Genomic DNA, 27224 nt, shown 5'->3' with positions numbered 1-27224 from the left:
CGGACATGTAATAATGTGGTCTGTAAGGATTGCTACCGCTCTGGCTACGGAATTCCCATTGTACCGGACTGATTTGCAGTACTACCTCACTGGCTATAGCAGTTACTGTCATAGCCACTCACTAGATACAAAAGCATGTCCTTACTTTACGTATCCTCAGTGAACAACTCCCCTTCACTCATTCTATCAGTCACGTCCTTTGTTTGGGTCTCGATCAATTTCCCTTCAAACTCAAGTAGCTGCCTTACAGGTCTACAATGTTAGTGATGGGAAAACAAGTAACTATGCACCTAGTGGGGCTAGCAAAATGACACAGGACATAGGTAGGACGAGTACACGTGAAGTCCGATAGTGCGATGTGCAAAGTGTGATGTCCGATGTCCGATGTTTTCAGGCTTGGTGCATATTGAGTCGGATATGATAGGGGATGATTCGGGTAATGATTAGCATTGTTACATGCATCGGAAATTAGACCTCTACGAGGCCACAGAGATGTCAGTCTCTACACCAATTTCATCCTCCATACCCTCAAGCTTTACCATTCTCATGATGCTTTCCACTCATTCTATGTCAATAATTATGCTGATCATATGTGTTCAAAATAGCATCTTAATTTTACTCAACAAGGTCAATAGTCTGATTGCTGACCTGGTAAGTCATTTGTTGTTGATGAACTGGTTGATGGTCTGATTGCTGGCCCAGTTGGTGGATCAGTTGTTGATGAAGTGGTTGATTTTTTGGTCGCTGACCCAGTTGTTGATGAAGCAATTTATTGTCTGGCCTTTGACCTAGCAGGCAGTTTTGATGATGGTCTGTTTATGGATGAATCTGTTGAAGGTCTGATAACTGACCCATCCTTTTGTCTAGCATGATAGACCCTTTGGCTTGTGAGGGCTGTCCTCATCCCAACAGCTAATCAGCCATAACAGATTTAGTGGGAGTCACATGTCAGAGCTTGATATTTTCCTACCACACATACGGTGTGCTCCAGACATCAAATGATATATATATATTTCTGATCAAAATATGGCAGTGGGCACTTGGTCATCAACCAACTCTACATTAGATGTGATCGACACATGAGGAGACACAGGACAAGCATGAAAAGGGCAAAAATGAAAAAGGGCCTCAAATATTACTAACATGAAGACGATATCTACAAGATCTGCACAAAAAGGTAAATTTGTGGTCCATTTTTTGTCGTATATCAACCTCACCTTGATTGGTGTGCAGAAACTCATGTTGACGCTAGGCCATGCTCACCCTTTCATCTGAATCCCTGTGTCTCAACAACTCCCTCAACTTCCCCAACACCTTCCCCAATACCTTCCAATATCTTGACAGCACATCCACTCATTCCACCACCTCCACCTCTGATCAAACCACTGGTGATGGTTGGTGGTTGGCGATATAATGCACTAACGTCTATCCAGATATTCAGCAACATTTAATATATCATGTGATGGGCTCTGGCACTTACTGCATTTGCAGGACCTATGTTATTTGAGGGAGTGTGGATGTTGACTGTGATGTTGGAAGGACTTTGATGTTGGAGAGACTTGGACTGGGGCATCTTTCATGCATGATCCCATTTTGGAAGGTGTGTTGTGTTGTGGCTGTTCTCCCTAACACTGACAATCAATCCACCATCATAACTGATGTCAAAGTGCATCACAGACCGATGTCAGTGTTGGACAGAACACGTTGAGGACAAGTCTGAATGAGCACTACACCTCCAATGCCTCTACTGCAGACCTCACAAATGTATCAACAGCCAAAAACGTCAGCAGCATGGCCGATACCACGTCATTGACCATAGGCAAAGGCAGTGTGTGTGACTGTATGCGTGAGTGGGAGCATGAACACAAATGGTTGTGGGAGATGGAGAGACTGGCAGAGATGCAGTGTGAAGCTGAGTCCATTATGATGTCTGCCAATGGAAACATTAATGATGATGAGACAGAGTTGAGTGATGAAGAGGTGGAGTGCACAATGCGACACTAGCATCCTCCCTGGGCTGCAAAGTGTGTCTTTTGATATTGGTGTCAAGGAGTATGGAGATATATATATTTTGTCTCATCTCCTGGTGTTCCAATGGCAAAGATACCTCGGTTGATGTTATCCGACATACTCCCACAGGCATATCCTCTCCACACCTCCATCCCGCATTGTCTGTCCATGTCCTTTCCATGTCCGTCTATCTCCATTGGTGCATATTCATTTTCTCTCAGTTTGACTAAACATTATCAAGGCTATTACATGAAACTGCGTATTCCGTTCCGCGTGCTCTCTCATTACATATTACTTATCTGCCTTGTTTCATCGCTACAGTTCTCGCCTACAGGTTCCAGATGCTCAAGGAGTAGGATAAAATCTTGCACTGTCTTGTTACTTAAGGGTCTTATATAAAAGTTGTGTATAATGACACCACAATTATACACGGTGAAGACTTCTTGCCAGTCCTTAAGTCCACAGTCTCTGACTTTTCTACTTCATGGGAGGTAATGTGGTGAGTTCTTGGGAGGATTTAATTTGTTGTTGTCATATCCCGCGTTCTGGGTCCGGACCTATCACACTCATCATTTCTGGATTTCCGGATCCGGCCGACTTCTATGTATTATCCAGATCCGACCCGCGTCTAACTTCCGTGCCTTATCCCTTTGGTATTTCCCTTATCAGTTAGTACACTTTATTTTCCGTCCCTTATTCATTTCCGTCTTCATTTTACTAAGTTCCGATAGACTAGTGATAGTTGTCCCATATGTTTTATCCATAGCTTTACATAGCCTCACACTGCACTTACTGTTCTCCGTTATGTCCTCAGTAGTATATAAACCCTGTACAGTCTCTGTAGTTTCCTCAGTTCGAATATCATCTTAGACTCTGCTCATTACCTCCTCCGTCCGACTTGAGTTTCTCTCTCGTCGACCTCCGCTCGTCTTAGGATTGACTCCTATAGACTTATCACCTCCGCCTCTACCTTTGGTAGTCCTCCGCTGTTTCCTTTCTAGTTCGGACTTCGTCTGGATTAGTCTTATCTCTTGTTTCCGAACGTCCGCCGGAATTCCCGCGCATCGGACATCGGACTCCGGACATCGCCTGACGCCCTCCGGACATCATCCGGTAACCTTCGGACATTGTTCGACAGCCTTCGGAAGTTAGGGGCACGTACTCGGGTAAGGGGCGCAGCGCACGAGCTGAAGCCAAGCCCTTCAGATCCAACCCTTGAGCACGTTCTTAACAGTTGTCCTCTTCTTGTGTAGTCTGATACAAAGTGTTGTGGAATGTTCTGTGTTCTGGATAAATTCATTAGGTTTGTTTCAGCCTAGTAGGTCGTGTTTCAACCTATGAAAGTCTGTTTCAACTTTGTCATCCTTAGATATGTGTCTCACTTTCCATTGAAAGAGAGAGTCCTATGTATACATGTAAAGCTTAGAATGAGAGCTGTTCGATGGTTGTATAGTCAACCCCTGTAAGGTAGTATATAAGTTAGAGTAGATAATGATATCTTAGATGTTATCTCAAGGCACTTATGTTGGCCTGCCCTCTAATTCTTAGTGATCTCACACAGTTTGAGACAAGAGTCAAGTGGGAGAATTGTTATTTCATGGAGAAAATGGAGTCCTTTATACCTTTTGGGAACCCCCTTACTAAGCATGATTTATCAGATGGATTGGTAAGAATGTGGCTTACAAACCAGGTGATGAATCAGATTATTACTAAGTACATTATAAATACAGTGTAATCTTACAAAGAATTTACAAAGCATGACGAATCATGACTAAACATGTTGAGTCAGCTTAAATAATGTTACAAACCAGAATATTTCCCAGTCACATGATGTGATGACAAATAAAATCTGGTGGCTGAAAGAAGCCAAATAAAAGTAAACAGTTAGACATAAACAAAGAGATACAAAACTTTGACAAACAAATCTATGGCTGAAAGAAGCCAAATAAAAATAAATAATGAGAAATCAATAGAAGGTCACATGCTCATCAAAATACAAAATAGAATAAGTCAGAGAAATAAAATACAAAACAATGAAATAAAGGAAAAATAGAGAGGTAACTCAGTGATAGAGGGCTAGACAGTCTCTCATATCTTTCTTATCACTCTCTCTATATATATGACATGGTATGAATCATATACCATGCATGACACTGGGTCTGGGTATTTGAAGTCAGTCAGTACAGCGCTGGAGTTCGGGGGGGAAGGAAAGAAGGCTCTGGCCAGGGCTTTACTTTTGTCCTTGTTCGTGACAGCTTCTGTGTGATTGCCGTTGGCATCTTTGGTCTTGAGTACTGGGATGCCTGTCCTGCTTCCATCTCTGTATGGTCTGGTAATAAACTTGTTAGCAGTATATATGTTGTCTGTATCTAGTTCCTTGAGGAATTCTATCCAGTGTTTTTGTTTTGTTTTTCGGATGGCTTTAGTGACTTGATTGCGTATTTATGATGTTTTACGTGTACAGGGTGAGCAGGTAGACCGCACATCTTGTAGGATAGGTCACTTAGCTCATCTTTCTTTTTTAACATTAGTGTTAACTCTTTTGTCCACCAGTGTTTGGCGTGGGGGCTGGGCTTCATGTTGGGGACTTTACTCTCTATGGTTCTTTTTAGGGCAGTGCTGAGGTTGTTGGCTGTGGCTTGGAATTGTTCTATGGATGTGATGGGTGTTGGTTCTGGGTATTCGCTGAGGTAGGTTTGAAGGTAGCCATTGAAAACTTTCCAGTCTATGTCTCAGAAGTTAGTGGTGGTCGTAGTCGAGGTGCAAGGGATTTCAAGGTCCAGGATGCTGATGATAGGTACGTGATCCATGCGTGGGGGGTGTCATCTAGGGGCCGTATTGCAGATGGTGAAGATGTCTATGGTATGGTTAGTACAGAATACATTATCAGGTCTTGTCCAGTTTCCGGTGCTTGAGGATTGAAGTGTAGGTATGGCTTTTGGGAGGGCCATGTGTAGGTCGTAGTCTGCCATTAGGTCTATGATTTGTTGGGCATTGTTTTGCGTGTTGGGTGGTGTGCATAGATGGGTGTTTTGTTCTTCTTCCCATAGGGGGTGATGGGCATTGAAGTCGCCCATTAGGAGGATGTGGTCGTTGGCTGAGGGGTGGATGGTTCATATTTCACATTCTAGATATTTGGATATGGCTGGGATGACTTCTCATTTCTTGCTGTCATTGTATATATTGAATATAGTTCTTTTGCTGAATGGACCGTTTAGCTGTATGAGTATAATGTCAGAGAATGGGAATGGTAATTGGCACCAGTTGTTGGTGTTGAGGTGTTTATTAATGAGGGTGACTGCATGGGTTCTGTTGCCATCAGAGTGTTGGTTTGATGGATATATAATGTTCCAGTCCTGGGTCGCTCTTATGTTGCTAAGGAAGTCGATGCATGGTTCTTGAATGATGAGTATGTCTTGTTCTTTTGCTGTGAAGGGGCTGCTGAGGATGCAATGTTGAGCTGTGTCCAATTTGTTGAGGTTTTCCTGCCAAAATTTTAGTCTGACTGAATGATTGTTGTTGGGTGTATTATGCATGTAAAGAGTCGATGGTGGAGACAGCTGGCATTAGGGATCATTGATGTTGGTTGGTTTGATGGTATGTGAATCCTCTGTTTGTCAGTGTGTAGCTTCCTCTCATGGGGTTAGTTCTTCTTGGCAGGGCTAGGTATTTATCTATTGTGTTTTGAGTGGGTTGGAGTGGGTCCCAGTAGTTGTTTTCGATGTTCAGTTTTACATATGGTTTTGCTTTTTCTGGTACTTGTACCTGGGTCCATGTTTCATCCCCAGTAGAAACCGTGTATGGTGTGAGACGATGGGAACAGACATCATCTGCTTTTTTTCTTCATTAGAAAAATATCAGAGCACAACATATGTCGTTGGGGTGCACCACATATACTGCATGCTGGGGCACGCTCTCCTCTGACAACATAGGTTTTTTCTTCAATTTTCAAATAAAATCTTATCCCACCATATAATGTAGTACAGTAGAATGAATTGATTCATATGACCAGAAATGATGTGCTACAACAGCGTGTGATATTACTAGTAGTAGGTATTGTGGCGGCATAAAAGCAGGTGCGGGGGCATGCAGAAACAATACAATAGTGGGAGCAGGTCCACAGTATGAAAGCAGGGGGAAACATAGCAGCAGATAGGATGGCAGGCATTGTGGCGTGAATGATAAGGAAGCAAGAACACCAGATTCCAGAAAGGAAGCCGGAAGTAGCGAGAAACTTGAAGAAGGCAGTGTATGGGTTGGTGAGTAGTAGGTCCATGATGTGGGTGCTAGTAAGGAGTGCCGTTGATGACGGCAGGATCGGAGGCCTTCTTCCAGGCACCAGTGCTGTCAAGACGCTCAGCCTCAGCTTGATATTCGTCTTGCTGAGCTGTTGACAGGGTGGTCCAATAGAGCTTGAATTCATCTGTGGTTCCGTTTTTGTTGGTCTGTTTGAGCCATCGTAGTGCACACAAATTAATTTCTGCTAATATGTTAGTGAAGTATCGACAAATAACGGGTCTACTTACTTTCCATTCTTCGTAGAACCTGGCCGCATCTTTTTGATGTTGACTCCACCAGTGGTCGCTGGCCTACTCTTGACATGGCTACCTTTGCTCAAGTGCTTGGAGGAAGTGCTGGAGTGGGGATGACTTTGGGAATGCCACTGTGCCCACCAAATATATTGCGCTATTAAGCAGATTAGCACAAACTGATAGATTAAAATAAACCTTACAGTGAATTCTTGAGGACAACAGAGACGTTCTCGTTGTTTGAATCATCGAGTGAGATGCCAGGAAGAAAGGCGCCATGACAAGGTGGAGAAGAAGGAGGGAGTGTAGGCAGAGGCAGATCAGGCTCATGTTGTTTGTCGGGACTGTTGCCAAGGCCTTCAAGAAGATCGTGATTGCAGTCATGGTTGCTAAGAGGAGAGGGAAGATCTGTGTTTCTAGTATGAGTGCTGCTGTGGATAACAATGGATGTGGTGTCAATTGGAGTTGCTGGGAGAGAATGATCAGAAGACGACAGGGAGGCACCCGAGTCGGAGATGTTGATGAGAGAGCCAGGACAGTGTTTGGGTACAAGAGTCACTAACATTACAAAGAGTCAAACGAGCATAGTAGTAATAATAACAAAAACCTTTTTGACGCTTGTTGGTGAGCTCTGAAGCATTGGAGGCATCCATACTACATTTGTGTTTCTTACCCTTTGACTTCTTAACATTGTGAACAATGGGCTTGGTGTCAAAGTGCATGTCATCCTCATCCTCATCCATAGCCTCACGTTTGGCGGCAGTCTGTCTGGGTTCTTCCAGGTCCTGTCCTGATTGAGGTGGTACTTCCGCTAGTTGGGATAGTCAGTTGTACACAGTAGTGTTAACTTCCATCCATCCACATCAAACTGAAACAATGGGAATTCCTTCTCCATGATGCTCTGCATCAAGGACTGACCAGAAGCACATAGCCTTGCCCATGTTAGTGGTGCGAGTTTCTTCACAACAAGCTCTGCCCATGCTGTGCGACACATCTGGCGAATAGACTTGAGTGTAGTGTTCATGGTATGATTACCATCTTCTTCCTCAAGGTAAGGAGCAGTGCCTCGCTTGATGTGAGAGACCACTGCAGAATCGAGCCAAGCATCATAGTCAGATCAGCACCAAAATCAGATTTTCAGGTGAGAAGCACGGTTGGGGCAGGGTTGGTGCAAGTCACTTGCCATGATATTGTCAATGCTGAACTTGAGAGGGTCTGTATCTTTCAGCAATCCAAGAACTTGAATAATGGCATGATATGATTGTCTAAATTGATTGTCAGTATATTAAACCACACAAAATGATTTTAAAAAAAGAGTCATCAATGTACTTGATAGTATCACGTTCTCCTGTGAGTCTTGTGATTTCACACTGTAACTTGATGCATTGTGATTCATATACTGCAATCTGTTCCTGAAGTTGCTGAATTTGAGTTCTAGAGAGAGTGCTGGCACTTAGTGTGTGCATATATCCACCCCTATTAATGTATTCTGAGCCTATTAATCATGAAATGCAATACTTACATTATTATGTTGTGGGTAATCCTTTGGATGCTGCAAGAAATTGGTTGAATGATCTGATAAAGAAAGAGATGAAGCCAAGAATCCTGGTGAGGGTGGGGATAATACTGACATGATGGTGGTGCGAACGGACACTAGTATGAAGTCATATTCACCAATGTAGTGCCTTTCAGCTATGTCCAAATCACTTCAAATCTTCTAAGTACTCGAATTAAGCCATACTCTTTTCTTATGGACCTACCAGTGATGTCATGCAATTTTTCTTGAAACTACCATCAGACTCTGAACTTGATAGCTATCTTCAGAAAGAGCCCAGAAGGTGAGATTAACCAATAGTAAATCATGGACTCACACACTTAGTTTATTTAGCGAGGACTGGACTGACAGTGGCCACTCTGATAGTAGTCCTCATTTGACTCTGTCTGATAATATTATGCTGGATCAAGAATTCTGGACCAACAATCCTGCTTGTCAACTTCTTAGGCAGCATGTTCTTACTCAGTCTGAGCCAAAACCAGTGGCCACACAAGAGGAGGTACTACGAGATTGGATTGATGATATGTAAGTAAAACATTTGACCACACTATCTGTACCATATATGCTGAATTGGAATTTGAAAGCTTCCTTGAATTTGAACAATACATAGTGCCCTTGAAGACTCTTTCCAGTGATGACAGCATCACAGAGCCGGAATTGGATGAACCCATACAACATATAGTGCCCTTGAAGACTCTTCCCAGCGATGACAGCATCACAGAGCCAGAATTGGACAATCACGAACAACATACAGTGGTATTACCAACACCTAAACCTATTATTCCGAAGCTTGATCGGAAGTGGTTCAAAACACCAAGTCCACCCCCTCCAGACTCAATCTATTGGAAGTACTTCACACAAGACGAAGAGGCACACTTTTATGATTGTTCTCAGATGGACAAGTCCTTTCAGGCTGTGCGGGAGCTTAAACATCAACTTCAGCTGTCTCTTGATGAGGAATTACACAAATGATTCAAGTTTTAAAAATTGTATTAAGTACATGTTTGGCCTTAATCTTCATTGTCTTGAGCCTCATTATCATCGCTTCAGCAGGACCCTCATAAGCTACTCCAAATGTCGCAATGTCAAGTCTTGGCTTCTCAACTAAAAAATATCTGTTCTTGGTCACTCCAGATGGTAGCTCGGATCAATGGGGCACCATGCCAATGACATCAGTGATAGATTTTACATCTACAACATGAATATTATCCTCAACAGGTTTGCATGAACTTACAGTATGAAAGGAGAGCTCAAGAAGGTCATGATTTGGATGGGAATACATCAAGATGAGTGCCACCACCTGCCAATGGAAATTTTGCTCTCCATCTTCATCATAGCCATCTGCAACAGCTAGACAGGTGAAGTAAAGGACTTCAGCAAGACGAATCTTGCCATCTAATACAAGCTAGAATATTTCATGTCAGTTGACAGTTCATGAGTACTAAGGTGTAGGAAATACCTTGACATTGTGTGAAATGCAAACCTTCTCAGCAGGTTTCTGAGTCTCTCTCCACACTGTTCTTGCAGTCTGCCTATTTGGTAAGTGCAGACGAGCCCAGCGACAAATTTTCACATCAGCTCCAAGGTACTCCTGAATAGCTCATGCAGCTCCACCTTCGGGTCGAACATCATATGGATCACATTTCCGAAGAAGAGTATACCCATCACCTAAATCAACGGCACCCTGAGAAAGATCCTGCTTCAGCTCAACAAGATCAGGTACCATAGCTTTGAGGATGTTAACCTGACACCATCGTACCCCCTCCCTTGACATATTTGCATATGGGTTCAATGGCTGTTGAATCTCCTAGCCAAGGTTTCCAATGGTGCACTCCATTGTCCATTGTGAGTAACATATGGGTGGTCCCTTTTGAAGGGTTTCAGTGGCAAGATGCATGACTTGATGAACACATGGACAGATGAAGTGGAGGCGTTCAGCATGGCGCTGATAGTAGAGTATCTCGAAATCAATCTCCCACTGAATAAAACATGCATGGGCTGCTTGTAGCTCTTGAATAGGAATAGAATGCTGGCATATAAGGTGAAAACCACGTATGAGTCAACAATAATTGAGCCAATACTGCCAAGGAATGATGTTGTAAAGAAGTGCAGGCCCCAGACTGAAAATATACATCTGGAATTCCCATGTTTTGTATCCAGTATTTATTTTCTGAGCAGGGTTTCGAGGTTTCCGATCAAACGAGCCTGGGAGGTGTTGTGCAGCATCCGCAACAGATTGTCCATGTGCCTGCCAGAGGTTGGCATCTCTAAAAATGGCCCATTTCCAGGTGGATGGATGATCAGGAGTGGTATAGTCCATAATACCTTGCCATAGAGACAGCAAAAGATCTGCTAGAAGTTGAGCAAGATGCATGATGTCAGGTGTGAGACAGTGAGGGATTCCAAGGGTGTAATGAGGAAGAAGCCCTAGCAAGAGACTGGGTTTTGTGAGACCTGTCTCTGTCTGAAGCCTGTGATATTGAGTGTGGTTGGGGGCGGCAACAAGCTTCTAAAGGTTTGCAGGATATTCCACTGAGGCTGCATTGGGCAGATCATACACGCTCACGTCAGGGTGGTTGCTGCCTGGAATTCAGTAGTCGTTTGGAATCAAGAGAGCTGGGTAGTAATGCGTCCCTATGAAAACACTTAGAATATCCATCAATCATGTACAAATTGCAATATACCTTTATGTCGCCCAATAAGACCACAATAGAGTCGGCAACCATTTCGACCACTATGTCCAACCATTCCATCAAAATACACTAAACCTGGACCATCTGCAGTCACATAAATCAGATATAAGTAGGAGAGGAATGTCCAATCTATTCAAGTGTCCCAGATGCAAAGTCCTTCTCATTGCAATACTGCAAGATGGTGCATACCAGGGAAGAGGAAGGAATCAATGTTCTTCAGTTTGTTGAGTCCTGGTATGAAGCCACCCGGAAGTACATACTTCTTCTTATAGCAGTTGCCCGGTGCATGGTTCGTTACTATCCATATGTAGATCCAGCAGTCAGACTGTTTGCTCTCATAAAGTTGAGCTCTGTCCATCAAGATCATGAGCACAACATTGTTCTTGGTTATATCTCCATGTTGGACAGCGTGTATATAGTCCATACCCATGATGAAGTCATCAATCTCATTGAAGACACTTCCATTGGTGCGTAGCTCATTTATCAAACACTCTGTCTTGTCAGAGAGATAAGACATCTTCTGGGCATGTTCAGGGTCGCGCCAAAGAGCTTGAAGCTGCATGCTGAGGGGTATAGTGATGAATTTCTGGCAAGCTACATAAGTCCACCCTCCACTCACCCGCAGCTTGATGGTGTCATAACATTCTGTGCCACAGATTGGACAGTGTTCGAGCTCTGCAAAAGGTCCTGTGAAGGTGATGTAGGAATACAACACAGAGTGGGGCTATACAAAGATGGGCTCCAAACTGATATTTTTATGTTGTGGTCTTGCACTGCCTAGTCTGCTATACTTGGTGAGACAAGTGCATTTGACCCAGGGGTCTGCGGTCTGGGAATAGTTTTGGGGGTCAGTGAGTGATGTGGGGTCAATAGTCCGAGCGTGGGAAACAAAGTCCAAAGGTATAATTATGATGTCTGATGCAAAGCATTGGGTCCAATGTTTTTGGGGTTTTGGGTTATCAGGTTCGGGTTTAGGGTATCGGAAACTAATAGTGACGCGATAGTGTGTGTTGAGAAAGCGAGTGGTGTGCACGATAATAACGGGCAGTGAAGGAATGATGATATTCACAATGTCAACTAAGAACTACAAAATATCAGGTTTGACCCCTAAGCATCGGAGAACGGCTCTCCTCTACTTGGATGATGATGATGCTATGGGGAGTCCAATATTTATGTAGATATGTAGCAATCTGGAACCCTATAGGCAAAAGTAGTAGTGCAATATTTTCAGGTCCGATGTCCTATGTAATAAGACATGAGGTGCTGCAGACATGTAATAATGTGGTCTACAATGTTAGCGATGGGAAAACAAGTAACTACACACCTAGTGGGGCTAGCAAAATGACACAGGACATAGGTAGGACGAGTACATGCAAAGTCCAATAGTCCAATGTGCAAAGTCCGAAGTGCAATGTCCGAAGTGCAATGTCCGAAGTGCAATGTCCGATGTCTGATGTTTTTGGGCTCGGTGCATATTGAGTCAGATATGATAGGGGATGATTCGGGTAATGATTAGCATTGTTATATGCATCGGAAATTAGACCTCTACGAGGCCACAGAGATGTCAGTCTCTACAGCAAGTTGGTGTTCATATGTTGAGTTGGGGCAGTGACGGTTCTCATTGTAATGGGACAACAATTGCTGGATTCTACATGAAGTAAGTAACCAGCAATATAAAATATTGTGGTCTAACACAGCCTAGTCTGCTATACTTGCAAGACAAGTGCATTCGACCCGAGAGGTTTGCTGTAAGGTATTAGAATAATTAGTTATATGAAAGGAAGATAGTCCGAAGCATGGGAAACAAAGTCCAAAGGTATAATTATGAGTCCAAAGGTAAAAATGTTGGGTCCGATGTTTTCAGACTTTTAGGTTAGCAGGTTTCATTGGATTAGTATTGGGAATGTAACGAATGTCGGAGATAGTGAATGGTGGGTTACTGTCAGTGTTTTTGGAGTGTTTTGGATAATGAAAGGATGATATTTGTGGAATTCAACAAAGAACTACGAATATCGGATGACCTCCTCCTACTCAGAGGTAGAAAGGTAAATAAGCAAGTAGGAGGTATGCGAAATATATAGTATCTATGTAGAATTTCAGAGTGCTATAGGCGAAAGTAGTAGTGGTAATTTTCAGGTCCAATGTCCTATGTAATAAGACATGTGGTACTGCGGACATGTAATAACACAGTCTACAGTGTTAGCGATGTGAAAATGAATAACTGCACACCTAGTGGGGATAGATACGACAGGACAGGACATAGGGAGGACAAGTGCGCGGGAAAATATCGGGTCCAATGCCCAGGAAACATTGGGTTCGTCAGACTACTTCAGGTTAGTGTTGGATTAGCAGATAAACATCGGATTGAGCAGGTAAGTGTTGGATAACATTGGAAAGTGATTTGTGTGCAATGTGCATTGGAAAAGAGCTAAATACAAGCCTAGCGTGAGGTTGAGTGCTACATTGTCATGAAGAGTAGGGGTTGGTGGTTGGTACACAGTGCTGACAGGCGATGGTTGTCTTTTGGTGGGGCTCAGGAGGGTTTTTATAGAGGGGCAGAATGCTTTGTCCCTTTGTTAGCACTGTGTCAGGTGTAACAAAGGTGGTGGCACACCTTTCTTGGATGTTATTTGTTAAGGTATCATTCTCCTTTGTTGTATGTCCGGGGGGGAGTGGCATGCCTCGTAGTACTGGAGCAGTTGATGCTGTGGTTTCTGGTTGTGGTGAGTGATGACAAGCTTGATCTTTGCTTTAGGTATTGGGTGTTGGTTGTTGTGTCGAGATGTATAGTGACTGAGTGATGCTTCATGAGTGTGCTCTTATGGCCTGTGGGGTCTTAGGCTCTAGGTATTGCACTCTAGTTGGTAGCAGGTGCCTTCAGACTTTGTAGGTCTTATATCGGAATGAGACTAAGGCTGATTTTATTGTTTGAGGGGGGCTTTCAACATTGATAATACTTGGGTATCACTTTTATTGTGAAGGCATGACATTGTTTGAGATGTATAGCGCTGGGAAGCACCAGGTATTGGTGCCGCCCTTACCTGAATGTGGGAGTTCAAGTCCAAGAAGCCCCCCACAACGCATTATGGACTTGCAGTATTCTTAATTCAGCCAACAGCAACAGGCTTATGATGATAATCCTTACCACCAGCCTTATCAAGGTCCCATGTATCCTTTGCCCAGATCTTCATCAAACCACAGTGCACCTGTTCCAGCAAATGTGTACAAATATGATGTCGGCATACTTGCGCAACAGAGTGTCTATGTTCCTGGGGCTATGATTGACAAGCATGGAGGCGCTAGTGGGAAACTTGTGTTGGACAAACAACTTCGTCACTATTTCTGTCTCTTTGTCATCACGGACCCAATACGTACTTTACCTTATAACACTTCTGTTTACGTCTGTGTATACCTCAGCAGTTCTTTCTTAGACGCTGAGGTATGTCTTACGTTTTATGTTTCTCTTGCATGCCGACTTCATCTTACTATTAATTGTCCCTAGATCATCATTCTAGGTATTGTGAATGTATCAGCAGTTCTTCCTTAGACACTGAGATCATCGTTCTAGTTTCACTGTCAATAGGTTATGAGCCCTGGCTCTTACTGAGCCTTCAGATGAAACAATAGGCCGAACTTCCCTCGCGTTTACTTGCCGCTCGTATAATCTCACTCAGCTTCGTTGATCCCTCACGACGGTATCGCCATGGGAAAGTATGATCATATTCCTGAGCTATTGGGGACTAAAAACTATGTTGGTTGGTCGACCAAAATGCAATATGCACTCGCGTGCGAAGACTTATGGTGCCACATCAACACGATTGTCGATCCTGCAGACCTCCTCGGGACGCCGTCCTTATTACCTGTCGCTGTTGATCCAGCAAATGTCACTGCCACAGAGAGAGCAACAATGCGTGAATGGCTGTTAGAGGACATAAAGGCCAAAGACCTAGTCACTCGCCGCCTTAGTCCATCAGTCGGTGCACTCGTCCCGCGCTCACACACCATCTCAGCTCGCAAAGCGTGGCAAATACTTGCAGAACATTTTAATCAAAACGATACAAGTGCCCAGTATCAATTACATCAACGACTCGACGGGCTGAGAATGAAAGATTCTGCCGACGCGACAAACTATGTCGGGCAACACGCTGTTCTTCGAGAACATCTCCATGATTCAGGCGCCCCTCTGCGGGACGGCGATGCAATATACAGTCTGCTTATTGGCTTACCTCAAACGCCCATCTGGCAACAATTTAAGTCCATGCTCGAACAACGGATGCACGACGAGAATATGACTGTGACAGCTGCAAATCCTTCCACCTTCACTGTCGACAGTTGCGTTTCACGCATCACTTCAGAAGCCGCACGTCATGTGCATGCGCGAGCTGTGCACTCTGCACGACCCGGGTCCGAGTATGCGAATGTAGCCATGTCATCCACTCAGAACGCATCCAGCGTTAACACCATCACTGGCCTTCGTAAGCATAAGTACAACCCCCAGGGAATATTTTGCACCACACCCGGTTGCAACAAGGGTGACCACGACCATGATCACTGCTACGGCAAGGGTGGTGGAATGAAAGGTCAGGCACCATGGATGCGGAATAGGAAGAAGGAAAATGAGAAGGAGACTGCGGCTGTCACTGTTGCAACCACACCTGCACCATCTGTGCCTGCAATTGCGGCCGCTGTTGCACCCGCTGATCTCGCCAGCCTCTACACCGATGTCTCATTTGCCTCCATTGCTGAGGTTGCCAATGAAGTGTCCTGCTCCGTATCTTTACCATTCTCGACGATCTTGGATTCTGGCACAACCGTAACACTGGTTAAAGACCATCAATTCTTCCACACGTACTCGACAGAAGAGTCTGTTCCTGTGCATACCGCAAACCATGGGATCCTTGAGACGACTGGACGCGGAACCTGTGTAGGTTGGCTGACGATTGGGAACCGGAGGTTACACGTCAAACTATCCAATTGCTTGCACGCACCGAATGCAATGCTTAATCTCCTCTCAGTCTCCTGCATGAACATGAAGGGATGGGATGTCAACTTCAAGTCGAATATGACATGTGAGCTTGCCTACAAGGGAGATCATCTCGGAGCCATTCCCGTGACGGGGAAACTGTATACCATTGACCTAGACTTCATCCCATTCACTGAGTCAGCTCCCATTGCTGTTGTCAAGCAGGAATTTGCAGCCTTCACGCACGTGCCACTCACTCTAGATCTCTGGCACGCGCGTCTAGGACACGTTGGCCGTAATGCCGTCTCACGACTCAACAAAGTCACAAAGGGGGTGGTTTTTGACTCCAGCACACCTCTTTCAGCCTGTGAATCCTGCATCATGGCGAAACATCCCCACCTGCCCTTCCACTCGTCCAAAACTGAACGCTCTGCTCACTTTCTTGATCTTGTTCACTCCAATGTCTGCGGCCCTATCCCCGTCATGACCCCTCACTCTAAACGTTATTTTGTCGTCTTCCTCGACAATCACCCTCACGTCCTCAACTTGCAGCTTCTTGCAACGAAAGATCAGGCACTTGATGCCTGGACCACCATCTGAGCAAAGTGGGAGAATATGTCTGGGTCCCAGGTAAAGATCTTCCGATCTGACAATGGGGGTGAGTTCATCAATGACGCGTTTACGGATGCTCTGGAGTCTGCGGGTATTGAGCGCGCCTTATGCACACCAACAGAACGGGAAGGCGGAACGCGTGATGTGGACCATTGAGGGGAGAATGTACACAATGCTAGATCATGCGCGACTACCACGTACCTTATGGGGGGAGGCTGCGCTCACTGCAGCCTACCTATTCAACAGACAGAGTCACGAGCATTGCCACCAGGACAGACTCCATACCAGATGCTCACTGGGTCACAACCCATCCTCAGCCATCTTCGTGTCTTCGGTGCGCGCTGCTTCGCCCGTATCCCAACAGAACTTCAAGAGAAGTTGGGTCCGCGATCACGAGAGGCCATCTTCATGGGATACCCTCCAGGTGTCAAGGCATGGCGATGCAGGGACATAGTGACCGGTGCTTTCTTTAACTCTCGTGATGTCATCTTTGACAAGGGCTTCTCCAACCGCCCTTTTCCAGACAGCGACGATGATGACGACGACAGTGTCACTCCTGCCCCTCGCACAGTGCCATCTGTCACTGCCCCTACTGTGCCTGCAAGCGCTATTGCATCTATTTGATGGTCCTCCCGCATACCCATGCCCACAACAAAAGGCCAGCTTTATCAGAGTAGACTCGCAGCTGACCAAGCATGTTTGGCACGCCAGCGTGTGATCCGCACAGCCAAAATTCAGGAAGTTCCCCCCCCCCTGAAGCTGCAGCCGGTGACATCTCTATATCCCGCATCACAACAGCGCCTCCCGAGCCTGTTCGTGCGGAGGATGAACCTCCTACACCCGCTGACCCCGACGTGATCGTCCCTGACGACGAAGACATTGGTTTTCCTAGAGTCATTGCCAATCTCATCGCTGTCAAAGTAGCTTGCCTGTCCGTACATAGCGATGTGCGTCGTAATCCACTGGCACCCGGGTATAACTTGAAGGTCCCACCCGCAATGTATGACGAGGCGATGCGTCATCCAGACGCCGATCACTGGCTTGCAGCGATGCATAAAGAGATAAACCTCATGTCCGAGATGAACGTCTATGAGCTCATGGGCCTGCCGGAAGGAAGACGAGCGATTGGTTGCTGATGGGTGTTAGAGTTCAAGGAGGATCTGAAAGGTGGCCCCGTTTTCAAGGCACGACTTGTCACCCAGGGATTTTCGCAAATTGCGGGTGTTGATTTCGGAAAAACGTTTGCACCCGTCACAAAATCCGCTTCGATTCGCATCCTTGCAGCGCACAGTGCCACTCACGACTGGGAGCTTGACTGCTTCGACGCACGTCAAGCATTCCTGTGGGGAAAATTACAGGAAGACGTGTATATGCGTCAACCACCTGGCTTCGAGCGTCTTGGACTGGAAGGACAACGTCTCGTTGCTCACCTGCTATCGTCTCTCTACGGCTTGAAACAGGCAGCGTATGACTGGTATGAGCTACTTCGGGCAGTACTCACCAGTCTAGGCTTTCTCCATTGTGAGGCTGATTACGCGGTGTTCATATTCGACCACATCAATGGGGAAAGGGTGAGGATCATCTGCATTATCGCGTGGCATGTCGACAATGGTCTCGCAGGAGCAAACAATCACCAGTTTCTCAATCAAACCAAGGCAAAAATCACAGAACGTTTCGGCATCACCGATCTCGGGCCTGTTTCAAAGTATCTGGGCATCCAGTTCGTGCGAGACCGTCAAACTCGCGAACTGTGGATGCACCAGGAGGATTACATCACTTACCTCCTGCAGGAACACGCCATGTCAGAATGCAATCCCGTATCACTGCCCATGGATCCGAACTTTCCTTTCGGCCGACCCACAGACGTCCATCCTCAGGTCGACGATCTAGAGACCGAGTTCTGTAAACTCGTTGGCGAATTGTTATACCTTGCCATGTATACACGACCGGTCGTTGCCCACACTGTCATGCGACTCGCACAACACAATGCCTCTCCTGAGCCTCGTCATTACATGGCTGCAAAGCACGTGCTCCGCTATCTCGCTGGCACCATCAAAATGCGAACTCACTATGGCGGTGCCGGTGTCAACCCCGTACTTCACGGGTTTAGTGATTCAGATTGGGTGTTGTGTCCAGATGATCGAGTCTCTGTATCCGGCTATGTGTGGTTCTTCAATGGTGGACTGGTGTCCCACTCGGCGAAGAAACAGACCACTCACGCGTTATCGTCAACTGAAGCTGAATACATGGCATTGACGGCAATGATACAGGATGGGCTCTGGCTTCAATCATTCTTCGGTTGCATCGGCATTAGTCTCTCACTCCCACTTCAATTGTTTGCTGATAACGCTGGAGCTATCGCGCTATCAAAAGAAGCAGCGAATCACATTCGCACAAAACACATTGATCTGAGGTACCACTTCATCCGCCGTCACATCGAAGAAGGGACGTTCTTACCCATTTGGCTTTCAACACACAAAAACACAGCCGACATCTTTACCAAGATCCTTCCTCGTCCTGTATTCATTCAGCACCGTGCCGGTCTCGCTTTAGTGTCTCGTTGAGGGGGTGTGTTGGACGAACAACTTCGTCACTATTTCTGTCTCTTTGTCATCACGGACCCAATACGTACTTTACCTTATAACACTTCTGTTTACATCTGTGTATACCTCAGCAGTTCTTCCTTAGACGCTGAGGTATGTCTTACGTTTTATGTTTCTCTTGCACGCCGACTTCATCTTACTATTAATTGTCCCTAGATCATCATTCTAGGTATTGTGAATGTATCAGCAATTCTTCCTTAGACGCTGAGATCATCGTTCTAGTTTCACTGTCAATAACTTGCAAAGGGTGGAAAGTGCACCACTGTGCTCCATATGGGTCATGATAGTGAATGTTGAATATCAAATATTATATACACTGTCCATACATAGCCTGATTAGGTGAACTTCCATAAAAAAAAACATCCGAAAAAAATATATTATAACACTTTGTCACAAAGTTAGGTAAGACTCATGTGACGAACCTAAGGCCGAAACGCTACAGTAGTCTAAATCAATACGAGTCTAGGTTGAGTGACGTGGTGAATCACTATATAGTTCCAACAAGCAAGTACGACAGGAGAAGTAACAGCGAATGTATATATCAACACAAGGTGGGTCACCTCACTGTGTATCAACGAATCCAGTGATGAGATTATTGTTGATGATGGATCCAGCTTTACCACCACTCGTCTGCAAACCAGACCAATCCCAGTCACCTATCATGGTATGTCAGAAATAGACTGACGGAAACTGTAACTCGTGTACCTGTGCACGATCCACTTCCACAGTTCACTGCGACCATGTAAGCACCCTTGTTGGCCGTCAAGGAAGTGGTGCCATGGTTGAAGTTGATATCCTGAGACAACCCGTGAAACCCTTGTCGACGTAAAACTGAAAGAACACATACAGAGATAGTGGCCCCGTTGCCCGGGGTACCCAGGTTGGAGGGATAGCTCTGTAGATATGTTACATGATTGACGACGGGAGAGCGTGGTGAAACACGTACCTGAGTTATCAGAACGCCGAAACTGGTACAGTTGGTTGCAGTATTGTCCTACAAAAAATAAAAATCAGTCCAGGATCATCATCATCAAAACCACTCACGCTATACGTAACATTCTTCACTACACTGTTTGTCGCAGATGTATCGGTCTTGATACGGAAGGAGTATGCGCTACTTGCGTCAGTACAACTCTAATTCGCCCTTGCACCGTAGTCACCTGCTAACAACATGGTTTCCGATAATCTCAATATCGGAGACGACGGTATTTGACGAGATGGAACCCTAGACGACAAATATTTCAATATTTTGGTTCGCAAAATTGATGAAGTGGCTCACGATGGAGATACCGTGACCATATTCACAGTAGTTGTCGGCAAATGTGATGTTTGTGCCTCTTTTGATAGCTAAACAATCATCCTGCAAAAAGAAATACCTTATAGGCGAAGGGGCTTGGAAGCTCAATCATCAGACAGACCTGATTGAGGACAGTGCTGAATGTTCGTAAGTGTATGAGTCGATTGAGTAACTAGAGGATAGACGAACCAATTTTGAATGAGTATATCACTACTGTTAACATCAAAGCCGTCGGTGTTGTGTGCTTTCGGCCAGCAAGTTCAAAACCCGCCCGATAAATAAACGCGCCACTTACCGGCGGCGGCGTTTCCGCTTCGCGAGCTGGGATAGTTACCCTGCACTGTTCTTGACGTCAAAATGAGACACCGCTGATAACATGCAACTACGCACGATTATCGACAGTGGCGCCAGAGATAGTGAGAGGTCCTGGGTTTGTGATCGAAAAGACGTGGGCGGGAGAGTTTACAACATAAACGTCCTGCGTAAACATATTAGCAATATAACGGCTGAGGCGATTCGAGTGCATACGTTCAAGGTGCCTGAGATCGATATTCTGGCAGATGCAAGATTAAACAAGAACGCAGTACCACAGTAACTAATGAGCTTACTGCATCATTGGGAGTGGTTTTGCAACACCACTACTGGAACCTTGACCGTCCTGTAGTAGTGTAACATGAAGCGAAATCCTCGCGAGTGAACCAGCGTATTTACCCAGTAAAAAGGTCCTCCGCCATCCCACCTATGGTTGTTTCCATTGACTGAGAACGTTAGGGATTGCCACGACTTCAAATAACACACGTACAAGTAACGTCATTTCCCCTGTCAAGACGGCCTTGATCAGGTTCTCCGAGCCACTTGAAGTAGTAGTGTCTGCACTCACATCACCCGGAATAGGGGGCCGGCCCAGCTCAAATTTCCAAACTGAATCTCGCCCACTAAAAAAGAATCAGGGATGCGCAAAGCGAAGTATTAGATCACGCTCACAAATGTTGACAGTGGTGCCGTCCAGCAGCTGCAGTTCGAACGTTTTTCCACCAGGGACGGTGAACGCATTGATATTCACTGTCGTGCATTGGGTAGCACTGCTAACGTCATCCAAGGATGAGATTGTACCGACGCAGCCACTGCTGCTGGCTGCAGCGACTGCAGTAATACCGGACACGAGGAAACCAAGAGCTAACGAGAGAAACATGTTGATTAGTATGAGTGAGTAGCCTAGCCTTAAATCTGCTAGAGGATACGGCTGTCGGTGACGGTAAATTGATCTTGCACGCAAGTTCTATTTGCCGGTCTTATATATGGAGTTCATTGTTTAGGCGGTAGGCAGCGTAGGCTATGGAAAGCGGGAGTGTTCAGCTCGGCGAGAATGGCATTTAGTAGCCTAGTGCCCCCTGCCACTCATCACTTTGCACCGCACAGAACTACTTGTGAGAGTATTCATCCTCTATCGAGGTGTCTGAAATGACCGGTCTGTGGATGAGTCCGTGGTGCTGGTGTACCGTGTGCCTCTTAGGGAGTTCCGAACTTCCTAAGGAGACACAAGTCTCAGAGATGAGTTCCGTCCTCCAACGAAACCAGGTCTAATAGACCGCGAGAATATCGGAAATGCGTAGACTGCAGCAGTTTTGATTGTCGCTGGTCTCCAGTAGTAACTGGCCTGACGGGAGATGCTGACAGACAACAGTCAATATTATGGCCCACGTGCTGTTTGAGCAATGTGAGCGGCCAAATTCAAATTCAAAATTCTACCGCCAGTAGTCAACGTTTCAACGTTAACCATCACCTGAAATAGAAGGTGGCTCCCATCTGTTTGCGGTCCACTGCGTTTTGGGATGAAGTGGGATTGAGCAGGAAATTGACGATCCAGGGAGTTTGCCTAAGCGAGCAGCCACCCGTGTGGTCCCTCAAGGGAAGCAGATACATATGGTGGTGGGGAGCGTCTGGAAGGCTGGAACGGCAGCACGAAATCGAGTGGGGACTGTGATAGCTAGATTTTGAAATGTCAAGGCACGTCGTGTGCGTCAAAATTGCAAGCAAGGTGTGGGAAGTGTTTGTTGAACTATGAAGTACACTGCCCCCATTTGGGCATTTGTGACGCTTAGCGTCGATGTTCTACTACGCGAGGCATGAGCACGTGCATAGAACGAGGTCTATGTAGGGACCGGGTTGAAATGATTGCTCTTTGTTTCTCGCTACCATCAACTTGGTGCAAGCAGTTTTATCTGTAACAATAATCATGTCATGACAAACAACAGTGTTGTGTAAGAAAAAGAGCATATAACACGATATCTGCATGCTAAGCGCCAGGTCACTAGAACAACTTCGAGTAAGGTGAGTCTAGTCTAACTCAATACGAGTCTAGGTTGAGTGACGTGGTTAATTACTATATAGTTAGTACGACAGGAGAATTAATAGCAAGTCTATATATCAACCCACGGTGGGTCACCTCACTGCGTGTCGGCGAATCCAGTAATGAAATTGTTGTTGATGACGGATCCAGCTTTACCACCACTCGTCTGCAAACCAGACCAATCCCAGTCACCTATCATGGTATGTCAGAAATGGACTGAGAGAAACTGTAACTCCTGTACCTGTGCACGATCCACTTCCACAGTTCACTGCAACCCTGTAAGCACCCTTGTTGGCCGTCAAGGAAGTGGTGCCATGGTTGAAGTTGATATCCTGAGACAACCCGTGAAACCATTGTCGACGTAAAACTGAAAGAACACATACAGAGATAGTGGCCCCGTTGCCCGGGGTACCCAGGTTGGATGGATAGCTCTGTAGATATGTTATATGATTGACGACGGGAGAGCGTGGCAAAACACAGGTACCTGGGTGATCAGAACGCCAAAACTGGTACAGTTGGTTGCAGTATTGTCCTACAAAAAATCAGTCCAGGATCATCATCATCATCAAAACCACTCACGCTATACGTGACACTCTTCACTATACTGTTTGTCGCAGATGCGTCGGTCTTGATACGGAACGAGTATGCGCTACTCGTGTCAGTACAACTCTAATTCAGCCTTGTGCCGTAGTCACCTGCTAACAACATGGTTTCCGGTAATCTCGATATCGGAGACGACGACATTTGACGAGATGGAGCCCTAGACGACAGATTTTCAATAATTTGGTTCACCAAATTGATGAAGCGGCTCACGATGGAGATACCGTGACCATATTCACAGTAGTTGTTGGCAAATGTTATATTTGTTCCCCTGCTGATAGCTAAACAATCGTCCTGCAAAAACAGATACCTTGTAGCCGAAGGGACGTGGAAGCTCAACCGTCAGACGGACCTGATTGAGGACAGTGCTGAATGCCCGTAAGTATCTGAGTCGATCGGGTAACTAGAGGATAGACAAACCAATTTTGAATGAGCAAATCACTACCGCCAACATCAAAGCCGTCGGTGTTGTGTCCTTTTCGGCCGGTAAGTTCAAAAACCTCCCGCTAAATAAACGCGTCACTTACCAGCAGCGGCGTTTCCGCTTCGCGAGTTGGGATAGTTACCCTGCACTGTTCTTGATGTCAAAATGAGACACCGCTGATAACATGCAACTACGCACGATTATCGACAGTGGAGCCAGAGATAGTGAGAGGTCCTGGATTTGTGATCGAAAAGACGTGGGCGGGAGAGTTTACAACATAAACGTCCTGCATAAACAGATTAGCGATCTGTCTGGAACGGCTGGGGCGATTCGAGCGCATACGTTCAAGGTGCCCGAGATCAATATTCTGGCAGACGTAAGATTAAAAAAGAACGTAGTACAACAGTAACTAAAGAGCTTACTGCATCATTGGGCGTGGTTTTGTGACACCACCATTGGAACCTTGACCGTCCTGTAGCAGTGTAACATGAAGCGAAATCCTCGCGAGTGAACCAGCGTATTTACCCAGTAAAAAGGTCCTCCGCCATCCCACCTATGGTTGTTTCCATTGACTGAGAACGTTAGGGATTGCCACGACTTCAAATAACACACGTACAAGTAACGTCATTTCCTCTGTCAAGACGGCCTTGATCAGGTTCTCCGAGCCACTTGTAGTAGTAGTGCCTGCACTCACATCACCCGGAATAGGGGGCCGGCCCAGCTCAAATTTCCGAATTGAATCTCGCCCACTAAAAAGAATCAGGGATGCGCAAGGCGAAGTATTAGATCACGCTCACAAACGTTGACAGTGGTACCGTCCAGCAGCTGCAGTTCGAACGTTTTTCCACCAGGGACGGTGAACGCGTTAATATTCACTGTCGTGCATTGGGTAGCACTGCTAACGTCGTCCAAGGATGAGATTGTACCGACGCAGCCACTGCTGCTGGCTGCAGCGACTGCAGTAATGCCGGCCACGAGGAAACCAAGAGCTAACGAGGGAAACATGTCGATTAGTGTGAGCGAGTAGCCTAGCCTAGCCTTAAATCTGCCAGAGGATACGGCTGTCGGTGAAGGTAAATTGATCTTGCACACAAACTCTATTTGCCGATCTGATATATGGAGTTTATTGCTTAGGCGGTATGCAGCGTAGGCTATGGAAAGCGGGAGTGATCAGCTCGGCAAAAATGACATTATTTGCCTAGTACCCCCTGCCACTCCGAGCCCTCAATCACATTGCACGGCACCGAACAGCTTGTGAGAGTATTCATCCTCTATCGAGGTGTCTGAAATGACCGGTCTGTGGATGAGTCCGTGGTGCTGGTGTACCGCGTGCCCCTTAGGGAGTTCCTAAGGCGAGACAAGTCTCAGAGATGCGTTTCGTCCTCTAACGAAACCAGGTCCAACAGACCGCGAGAATATGGGAAATGTGTTGACTGCAGCAATTTTGATTGTCGCTGGTCTCCAGTAGTAACTGGCCTCAGTGATGGAAGATGTGACAGACTGACAGTCAATATTAGGCCCACTCATCATCTTCGTCGTCATAACCGTCAATATGTGTGCATTATGTCAGCTACTGAGCCCACCTTCATCTACTCCAAGTCTGAGCCTTTTCTGAACGGATCGGGGAAATTGAAGTATGGCGCGGGGGTGGGACTGTATGAAAGTTGGAAACGCAGTGACCCTGCAGGTGGGAGGCCTGCCGAACTTGTCTGCAGGATTACCGGAGACAACGAGGTGGAAGCGATTTAATTGCAAGTGATGTAAGCTCAGGATTGCTCTCGCAATATATCTTTCCGGCTAACAATCCATGTTACCAGCAATTTCAGGAAGAAAAGGCCGGTGCTCGGATAGAGGTGTGATAGGGCGTGTTGAGGGTTGAAGGGACAACGCATGGAAGTAGCTATGGTAGTTGCCACACTGCGACGAGCCCTTCATGGATGTGCCACTGATCGCAACCGGCGTTAAAAGAGGGCGGGATTTTAAGCACAGGACAGCCAAGCATCAACTACTTCATGATGGTATCCAGACGATGATCCCGGGCAAGTATAACATTGTAGCTAGGGATATTATTTCTATTCAGCCTGTTGGTCTGCCCGCTTCTGCCAAACAAGACCAATCCCAGGAGTATACTAAGAACGAACTTACGTACAGGTTCAGTTCGAGCAGTATGACAAAATCGGCAATTGCATTCGCGCGAATTATGCTGTAATCTACTGTTACGAATATTTCCACCAGCGACTCGAAAACGCGATATAGGACCGTGATGATAATGCGGGGCACGACAGCGAGCGGCGAGCAACCTGACAGTAGTGAATAATGGCAACGAAAGGGATAATGCAGCAATGACACAGGCAAGGAAGCAGACAATGTGAGTACATCTGCAGAGAAATATTCAAGTACCATTTGAGAATAGAAGCAACAACACATACACCTGAAACCACAAGACCCTGGAGGAAGGCAACGGCAAACAAGCTGCAATTGGGAAGGTAGTGGTGAGAAGAAAGGGGGAAATCATTGGGCCCTGGGGTTGTCTGGAATTCCCAAAGTAAGTTGAAAACTTACTCAAACACAAGACTCGGTATTGCGCGAGAAATCGAGCTTTGGAGAGTAAGCTTAGGGTATAGCACGGGTATACCCGAGCTTGAATTCGAGAGGCTATCGAAACGAGCGGTCTTCGTTGTTGATGAATATTGAAAGGTCACACGAAGATGGAGCGCACTGCGCAGGTTGAATCTGTTCGTTCAACGTTGGCCTCAAAGACTAGCTCGTAGAACTCTCTTTTGATGGGGCCAACGAGACTTCGATCGTGTTTCGTGACGAACGTACTAACTTAAATCGGAAGTGTGGACGAGAATGAGCAGCAACTTTCCAGTTCTGTTGCTGTGCTGGCGCTGCGGGCCATTGCGGGTTCAGATGATGAAGCAATGACTGGGGGGTTGTCGATGTTGCCAGCAGGTTATTCCATAATCGACTGAATACGTTCGTCTGACAGCAATACCGATTGTGCCAAACTAATCAGAATCCTGCCAATAAGGATATGCATAGTATAAAAGCTGGTTATCGTCCTACAGTGTTTCCTCATTGTCAGATATCATTCGAGGATCCCCTCAGGAAATCACATATCACCTCGCACAGAAAATGCGTCTGTCCTTCTTCGCCATTGTTACTGCTTTGACAGCATCTATGTCTGTCAGCGCACAGTGTGTCGGCACAACTGCACCTTGCCTATACGATTGGGATTGCTGCCCTCCATTGACGTGTGGAAATTATGAAATCGTGAGTATGAGCAGGTCGCTATGCAGCCAGGATTCAACCATATGACTCACCTGCGCACCTTAGCTCCGAACCCCTGGTGCTGATTGTATATGCGTCTACCCAGACATAGATTGAGCCGGCAGCTCGAGTGGCACGTCGCGATAAGCCTGAGACGGACGATAAAATAGATGGACCGCTCAACAGTATCATGAGACAGTGAGCATGACGTCGCAGGGTGCTATTATCCACTACCACTGGCAGATGCCAGGTCTGTCACCGTCTGTGAAGCAAGCTAGAATCTGGAGCTGAATGCTGGAAGGACGATGTCAAAGC

At 46.0% G+C, this 27224-nt stretch overlaps 7 protein-coding genes across 7 annotated transcripts; 2 read left to right on the top strand and 5 right to left on the bottom strand.

Annotated features, from left to right (window-relative positions):
* Window positions 1-1546: 1546 nt before the first annotated feature.
* On the top strand, window positions 1547-2004 carry HD556DRAFT_1309422 (uncharacterized protein; the record flags this gene model as incomplete). Its single annotated transcript, XM_041300289.1, has 2 exons — window positions 1547-1600; window positions 1678-2004. The coding sequence occupies 2 exons, from the start codon at window positions 1547-1549 to the stop codon at window positions 2002-2004; spliced, it is 381 nt and encodes a 126-aa protein (XP_041158996.1).
* A 3182-nt stretch (window positions 2005-5186) lies between these two features.
* Window positions 5187-5432, bottom strand: HD556DRAFT_1187763 (uncharacterized protein; the record flags this gene model as incomplete). Its single annotated transcript, XM_041296107.1, has 1 exon — window positions 5187-5432. A coding segment is annotated over one exon (246 nt), but the record flags the coding sequence as incomplete, so codon positions are not given.
* Window positions 5433-6296: 864 nt separating this feature from the next.
* Window positions 6297-8172, bottom strand: HD556DRAFT_1309421 (uncharacterized protein; the record flags this gene model as incomplete). The annotated part of the gene is made up of 9 exons (XM_041300288.1): window positions 6297-6455; window positions 6537-6555; window positions 6619-6696; window positions 6743-7097; window positions 7147-7350; window positions 7458-7625; window positions 7719-7804; window positions 7869-7960; window positions 8062-8172. The coding sequence occupies 9 exons, from the start codon at window positions 8170-8172 to the stop codon at window positions 6297-6299; spliced, it is 1272 nt and encodes a 423-aa protein (XP_041158994.1).
* Window positions 8173-8309: 137 nt separating this feature from the next.
* HD556DRAFT_1444618 (uncharacterized protein) lies at window positions 8310-9066 on the top strand (the record flags this gene model as incomplete). The annotated part of the gene is made up of 3 exons (XM_041306811.1): window positions 8310-8377; window positions 8428-8619; window positions 8679-9066. 3 exons carry the CDS (start codon window positions 8310-8312, stop codon window positions 9064-9066), a joined length of 648 nt encoding a protein of 215 aa, XP_041158993.1.
* A 2115-nt stretch (window positions 9067-11181) lies between these two features.
* HD556DRAFT_1205639 (uncharacterized protein) lies at window positions 11182-11493 on the bottom strand (the record flags this gene model as incomplete). The annotated part of the gene is made up of 1 exon (XM_041296469.1): window positions 11182-11493. A coding segment is annotated over one exon (312 nt), but the record flags the coding sequence as incomplete, so codon positions are not given.
* An 8033-nt stretch (window positions 11494-19526) lies between these two features.
* Window positions 19527-21454, bottom strand: HD556DRAFT_1444613 (glycoside hydrolase family 28 protein; the record flags this gene model as incomplete). Its single annotated transcript, XM_041306810.1, has 15 exons — window positions 19527-19621; window positions 19671-19761; window positions 19813-19860; window positions 19912-19959; window positions 20010-20079; window positions 20126-20190; window positions 20245-20325; window positions 20384-20399; window positions 20452-20506; window positions 20558-20602; window positions 20653-20740; window positions 20791-20869; window positions 20974-21020; window positions 21065-21183; window positions 21247-21454. The coding sequence occupies 15 exons, from the start codon at window positions 21452-21454 to the stop codon at window positions 19527-19529; spliced, it is 1155 nt and encodes a 384-aa protein (XP_041158991.1).
* Window positions 21455-22709: 1255 nt separating this feature from the next.
* HD556DRAFT_1239549 (glycoside hydrolase family 28 protein) lies at window positions 22710-24641 on the bottom strand (the record flags this gene model as incomplete). Its single annotated transcript, XM_041298051.1, has 15 exons — window positions 22710-22804; window positions 22854-22944; window positions 22996-23043; window positions 23097-23144; window positions 23192-23261; window positions 23308-23372; window positions 23426-23522; window positions 23633-23687; window positions 23740-23784; window positions 23835-23922; window positions 23979-24003; window positions 24059-24108; window positions 24162-24233; window positions 24336-24385; window positions 24434-24641. 15 exons carry the CDS (start codon window positions 24639-24641, stop codon window positions 22710-22712), a joined length of 1107 nt encoding a protein of 368 aa, XP_041158990.1.
* Window positions 24642-27224: the final 2583 nt, after the last annotated feature.

The sequence above is a fragment of the Suillus plorans genome, assembly GCF_016647745.1.
Source record: "Suillus plorans strain S12 chromosome Unknown HD556scaffold_37, whole genome shotgun sequence".
Lineage (NCBI taxonomy): Eukaryota > Fungi > Basidiomycota > Agaricomycetes > Boletales > Suillaceae > Suillus > Suillus plorans.
Note: the sequence above shows the minus strand (reverse complement) of the source record. Positions and strands in the feature narration are given on the sequence as shown.